This window comes from Prosopis cineraria, unplaced genomic scaffold, assembly GCF_029017545.1.
Source record: "Prosopis cineraria cultivar Desert tree isolate PC_DT_omini unplaced genomic scaffold, ASM2901754v1 PC1, whole genome shotgun sequence".
NCBI lineage: Eukaryota > Viridiplantae > Streptophyta > Magnoliopsida > Fabales > Fabaceae > Prosopis > Prosopis cineraria.
In genome coordinates, this window is record NW_026555332.1 from 46,773,341 (window position 1) to 46,780,527 (window position 7,187).

Here is a 7,187-nt window from a genome sequence, read left to right on the forward strand (position 1 = left end):
TCATTAGTTAAATTTGGGCCAGGTCATGCATGTTCTCGGCCCGGCGTACAACAGAGGTTTTAATGCTTTCGTTTTTTTTAAAAATTCACTTGGGAATGTTTTGTCATGGAAAAAACTACAGTCCTAGAAAATAAATGATGCTGTTTGAGATTGGAGTATGTTTTCAGTTTTGACAGTGAGAACTACAACATTCAATTTTGTTTATTCAAAGATTAAAAAAAAAAATTATTGCCATCCAAAGTCCAAACCCAACGAGAAGCTATATTTGAATAAGATTGGAGCATGCTGAATGACACTGGAGTGAAGTAGCCCGAATCTCCTAGCTAATTATTTCACACTGGTAATTCGAACGACATGCGTGAACAGAGAATATGCATACATAATCCCAGCCATACTTCACCAGTCTTCAACAGTACTGAAATCAGGTTCAAGAGGCTTCCTCAGTGAACCAAGAATATCAAGTTCAGAACCATATCGCAAGCTTCCACCTTTCCTCGAGCTGCCTCCCAACTTGGCCGCTTTATGCATCGCAACACTGGAACTTATTAGAGTTTGCAAGTGCAAAGGTGCAGAGAAATGTCCGTTGTAGTTTCATTAGCATCCACCTTCCTTGCACGCTCCCTACGATTTAGCTCACTCGCCTCTTTCCTTCTCTTATATCTAAACCAAGCCGCCTGGATGAAGCAAGCTGCCCATGCCCTCCATTGATGCGAGTGAAACCTGAACGTGTGCCTCAGCTGCTTGCTGTGTAGCCTCCTGAACTGAGCTGCCACAAATTTCAAGTCTTCGGCTATGAGAGCGAAAGCTTCCACTTCAGTCAGGGCTTTCACTGTGCGAGTTGATGAAGGAAGTACGACGCTTGGACGCGGGTCCAGAGCCCATGGCAACAGCTCCTCGCCACAGAAATCACCTGGTCCGATTCTACAACAATTGAAGAACCCGCTTCTGCCACCATTGGTAGTACACGAATCTAAGCGTCCTCGAATGATAAAGCGCATTTCAGTCACAGGATCTCCTTCGCGAACTAGGAGCGTTCCTTGAGTACATAGAGAAGGCTTCAGTCTTTCACATATCGCGTCTAGCACCCTCTCGTCCATCTGATCAAACAGGGGTACCTGTGGATATTCTGTTATTAACATCTGAACATTGCTTGTGATGAAGGGAGATTTGGGAAGGATAAGGAAGACCCACTTGTCGAACGAGGTTAAGACACAGGTGGCGTTTGATGTCGCGTCTGATATCGACAGGGAGGTCTCGAAGAATGGATTCCTCGTCAACTCCTCGCGTAGCAACCCATCTGAATTGTTCATGGCGTCTCACACTTTGCTTCAGGTGACGAGGTAACTGCCTGTGATGCATCCATCGTTCTGTATCTGTCCTTCTTATTCTCCACTCTTCCAGTCGCAAAGTAGTTGATTGCAGGTACGTCTATTCATAGCAACATGCATGAGAACATGAGAAAATGTCCCGGAATAATATTAGATCGTTCCGTTCTAAAGTTGATACATTGAAAATGAAAGTTTACTTACTTGCATGTTTCCTATTAGAAGTGCAAAAAGCACCAAGCCAAGAATGGCAATAATCACAGCAAAATTTATCTCTCCAACTTGAGTGCTGGTCAGGAGATTCTGTCCCAGAGAGCTGCAAGTTGGACAGAATTGGTTAGATGGTCACAAACTTGACAGCAAAAGGTCGAAGGTCAAAATGAAATATTACCTGAGATTCCGCAGGCCCCACCAAAGGCAATAATAATATCGGCTTAAGAATTTTGTGTCCTCCATTTCCAAAGTGAGAGCATCGGCGAAGATACCAAACTGAAAGAAATCACTGTTCTTATCACATAAAGTTGAAAGGTTGCTTGATCTAAACCAAGCTGCTCTGACTGGATCACTTCTTGTTTGACAATCAAGATAACGGTAGTGACAATATGGGAACTCAAGATTACAAGCTTTTTTCCAACACTCATCCTGCCTTTCGATTGCCAAGAGGTACCAGGAGGATCCTAAGACCTTTGAGGAAGACAGGACCAATTAGTATCGAACAGTTTGATTAGAAAGCAACCCGACCCAACCAAATTATCACAAGGGACTTACATGACTTGCTAGCATATAGAGCATAAGGTTATAAGCTGCCCCAGCCCAGGCTTTTTCCATCATGAGTCCATTTGCTTTAACTATTTCAGATGAAAGGGGAAAGATGTGACACAACCTCAACAAGTACTGGAAAATGATCACAAGACGCAGAATCTGCCTTGAAGCAATCATTTGCGACCCCCTTAGATTTGGAATTACAGCTATAATCAACACCTAAATTATGTATAAAAATGGTGAATACTCATATTTGAAAAAGTAAAAATTAAGACTAGAAATATATAGACATAATTAACATACCTGGGGAAGAGGGAGGGCTGCCAGAAGATCAAGCCAGAAGTGTTTTTGGAGGTACCTTGATGCAATCGTTGAAGGGTCTATAACTAGCTCTCCTCTACCAAAAACACGAGAGGAAGGAGCAACATAAGCAGTTTGAAATCGAATAAATATATGAATGATGTAAAATGCATCAACCATGGACCGAATTGTGGTGAGGGAAACTTCGAGTGCAGCAGATATAGCAATGCACTTGTCTTTCTTAGCCTCTGGCAAGTAAAAGAAGAAGGGATCCACAAATAATGAAATCAAACATGCTACAAGGAACATCTTGTTCCATCTGTTTACGCTCGGTCCCCTGGGATCGAATATCTTTCTTGTCGACGCATCATAATCCTCAGAAAACACCCTTGAAAGTTCTTTTCTCTGCATCAACCTGTTTCTCGCATTCATCTTATGATCTGACATCGACATGGCACTTTCTATGCTAGCCATCAATATATCTTTATCAATATTATCCTGAAACCTGAATTCACATATGCAGCTAAGAATTTCACCACCAAAACTCGAGACGTACTAATAGCGAATACTACAAATCATTTAAATTTAACTTACAAATGAGGGGGGAAAGGTAATAGAAGGCAGTGGCGTGAGTCTAAATATATGTAAACTAGCAGTACCATATCAAAGGTATAAGCAGACCTTACAGATTTCGATCTACCAGAAGCCATAGCGCTCCATTGAAACCTGTGAATTTCTCCTACTAGAAGGTATGTCAGAGCACTCTATATATTAACAAACAAAAGGTTTGGCTCAAGAGCTCGATCAAATTATAGTTGGAGCAAAACTTTCCATATTAATTTTCATAAAATTCATGTGAATAATAAAGGTGGGAGGACTTAATAATGAAGCCACGGGCACTTACAATAAATTAACCCTTCAGTCGTTTTTTTGGCATTAAAAGTGCAGTTGATACCTGTGAGCAAGCTAAAAGTTTATGGAAAGGTCGACGTCGTCGCTGCGTGGACTTCATGTGTCAGATTCGAATCCGATAGGATCGTTCCCCAGACTCTGATTCTCAGACATATGTGGTTGTTAATATCACTTTCTTGTGTGATAATAGTTAAAGATATTTATGGGAGAAAACGTGACTTTGATATAGACCTATGAAAAATGCTTTAACCACTTGCTCTGCTTTATATACCCATGCAAGACGGTCACTGAGAAATAGCATAGATCAGACAACTACAACGGGAATAAGAGAGATAGGAAGAGGAAGACGAACTGAAAAAGGAATTGACCGAATGTGGTGCAACTTCCTTGAATTTAGCATTTGGAATCAACGACGAAGTTAAGTCTCTTAGGCGTCGAATCTGTGCCATGTTTTTCTCCCTCTAATAGTATATTATTGGTTCTTACCAACCTATTCCGCCTCCCTGGTATCATTCCAAATTTCGGGATTAAAGAGGAGAGAAAAAAGACAGAGAGAAAGAATAGTTTTTGATAAATTGTTGAAATATATGTGAGTAAACGAAATTGGAAGATTGCCTACTGCCAGTGACCAAAACTTGGAATAAATATCATAGTAAATCATTGGTGGAGTAGACATAGTACGCGTACGTAAAATTGGAGGTAGTGATCACGTTGCAACAGCACTATTCAGATCCTACGGTGGTCTTGTTTGTAAAGTATTTTGTTTTGGATTTAAATCATTTAGATCGATATTCCAGAATTTCCGTGAAGTTTTTTTTTTTGGGGACTATTTTTCCTTTCTTATTAGATATAAAATATTTTTTAAAAAAAGGTGAAAACTTCACATAAATTATCAATCTCAATTTAAAAAAAAAATTAAACCTATTTTATAAAGATAAAAAGTGATCTAACTATCGAAATAACCTTCCCCTCTTTTTTTTAAAAAAAAACTTATTAAGAAAGCATTTGCACAAATAAGATAGTAACACATCATTTTCATTTAATTAGTAAAGATATAATTGGAAAGTTGTGATGTTTTTAATAACAAATAAAATAACATAGTATTTTTTAAATACACATGAATAATGTCTTAAACATTTGATAAATAGGACTATACGGAATTGTAGGAACATGATATCACATTTTCCACTAGAATTAAAAACATGAGTTGAGCTTGTTGAGTTACCCGTTTAAACTCACTTTTTAAGACTCAGGCTTTGAAAATTAAGATATTTATATTTAAAAAGGCTTCTAAACCTAATTCTTTTAAATCTTCAAAAACTGGCCAGGATTTGGAATATCTGCTTAAGTCCATATTATTTTTATCCTTAAAATTAAGATATTTTAAATTTTATATTAAATTTATATTTTAAAATACATGTTTATACTTTGAAATTAACATTTAAATTACTGATTTTTAAGTTTAAACATTAAATTCATATTTTAGAATGAATATGTAAAATTATAATGTAACTTGAGCCCAACTTTAAATCCAATCAACAAGAGTCTGGCTTGATAAGTGATAAATTTTGACATAAATAGTCATTTTTGCTTTTGAACTTATCACCTAGAGTCCATGAGTACTCTTGAACTCATTGTATGTTCTAAATGTTTTCCACCCAGAGTCTATAAATATCTTCAACTCCATTGTATCATTTTTTATATCTAAATGTTTGAAATTCACCCGCTTGTCATCTTGTTTCCATCATTTACATTTTTTTAATATTTTTTATAAGAATTGAGGGTTATTTTTTCCTCAAAAATTTTCTTAACGATCTGCAAGTACTTTGCATTTTTAAATACTTTTTTGTAATAAAATATTACATGTACGGCCCAATCTTCTTCCTCATCCTCGGCTCTCTCCTTCTCACGTTCTCCCTCTCCATTCCCTCTCTCTCCTCCATTCTAGTCTTCTTCTCCGCGCTTTGCATGCTCTATTTCCAACCACACAGGTGGATCGTGTTTCGTACTTGGTGAGGCATATAGATAGCTTAAGGTCCGTCTTAGATTTGCCTTCGACTTATCACTTGACTTGAGAACAGAGGGAAGACAACCGGGGAGGAAAACAGGAAGGACGAAACAGGAATGTTAAGTGACGACAAGGACGTGGGAAATATTGGTTCAAGCAGAATTGTGAATTGTCATGAGCATCATCATTCATCAAAGGCAGAGTAAAAATGGCAGCAGAATGAGCGTGAGGATGGTATACGAAAAGTGAGACGAAACAAATGGCGATTAAACAGATTAAACGTCTTACGTTTCGATGCTTTGCGTTGCATCACATTCATTAGGCAACTGGGCACGGCCGGTCGGCCAACCATAAATGTATGAACCAAGAGTTATTGTAATGCTCTGCTTTTCACGTGCAATAGCCAGAGCACAACATAGTGGAACTCAGTGCGATGACATAGTGAACAAGTCTCTGCTGCAGCTTATGCAAATGGGATTTAATTTCAAGAATGGGGAGCTGCTTCTCGCAAGATTAATCTCCTCCAATTCATTGACAGTATTTTAGCAGTTTGGGGGTCTCTGTTATTCTCAACGCGTGGTATTTGTTTCATCGTTAAACCAATGGAATATAGATTGTAAAAAATTTATATATTTACCCCCTATATTTAATGTATTTATTTTTAATTAAATTATTAATATATATATATATATATATCTTTTATAAATTATTTATTTTATTATAAATTCTTGTTATTAATTTTATGAAAGAAAAATTTTAATAAAGGCCCCTTGACCAATTTAATTTTAATGAAAACTTTTAAAATTATGAAATTTCACTGTAAACGTGAGTGACTGAAATAAAACTAAATATATGAACAATTCATGTAAAAAAATTAATAATAACTGATATATAAAAAATAAATAATTGATGTATGTAAAATTTATAACTTTCATTAACAACATAACATTACTATGAATTTGCAACTCTTATTTCACCTATATCAATTATTTATTTTTTATATATCAATTGTTCATTTTTTCTATACTAATTGTTTATGAGCATAACCTTACTTGTTTATATTCATAGCGGTGTTATACTATTAATGAAAGTTGTAAATTTCATCCGTGTCACTTGTTATGTCACTTGTTTTTTTTACACAAATTATTGATGTGTTTAGTTTCACAAAGGACAATAAAATTATTTTAGTTAACTTTTCAATCGTATTTCAATCCTTCACGTATACAATGAAAATTTAAAATTTTAGGAGCTTTTAAGACTAGACAAAGAGTATTATCTTATACTCTTTTGATTCAGGGTAGAAAGAGAAAATTTAATTTTATTTATAAAGCACTTGTCAATTTTCAATATTCATATTTACATCTTTATCTTTATTAAATATTTTAAATAAAAAATTAATAATGACATTTAAGAGTATTTATTAGGAACAAAAATAAAAACTTATTAAAATTTAAGATAAAATTAATAAAAGTTAAAATTTTTAAATTTTAATAAATATTTTAAAAATAATTTATAAATAAAATTAGAAATAGCAAAAGACAAGTCAAAATTACGTGACGTGGACGATCAAATGATTATTAAATTAGCCAGATCGTTCAATGAATGTCATGTGCTATAATGTGATGCACTGGATGGACAGCCACATGATGAACTGGAGAGATCGAGAACTGAGTTTGAGGATCCATTGGAATCTTAATTTTCGGAACACTTGTCGATGTATTCCATGGAGAAGCTCATCAAGACAAAATCTCTTTTCCCCAAAAACAAGAAACATGGACCAGCGGAAACAGTTATGATCCAGTCAAAATTAATTAGCTGGTTGCCACTAAATATTATTCATTTCAATTACAATATAGTAGTATATGACATTTTTTAAAAAT

At 35.4% G+C, this 7,187-nt stretch overlaps 1 protein-coding gene across 1 annotated transcript; it reads right to left on the minus strand.

The window, feature by feature from the left end:
• Nucleotides 1-234: 234 nt before the first annotated feature.
• LOC129288095 (protein CNGC15a-like) lies at nt 235-3,127 on the minus strand. The gene is given in 8 exon segments (XM_054924462.1): nt 235-579; nt 582-1,115; nt 1,192-1,428; nt 1,530-1,641; nt 1,717-2,009; nt 2,094-2,306; nt 2,391-2,892; nt 3,069-3,127. Coding segments are annotated over 8 exon segments (2,103 nt in total). The 5' UTR covers nt 3,098-3,127; the 3' UTR covers nt 235-396.
• Nucleotides 3,128-7,187: the final 4,060 nt, after the last annotated feature.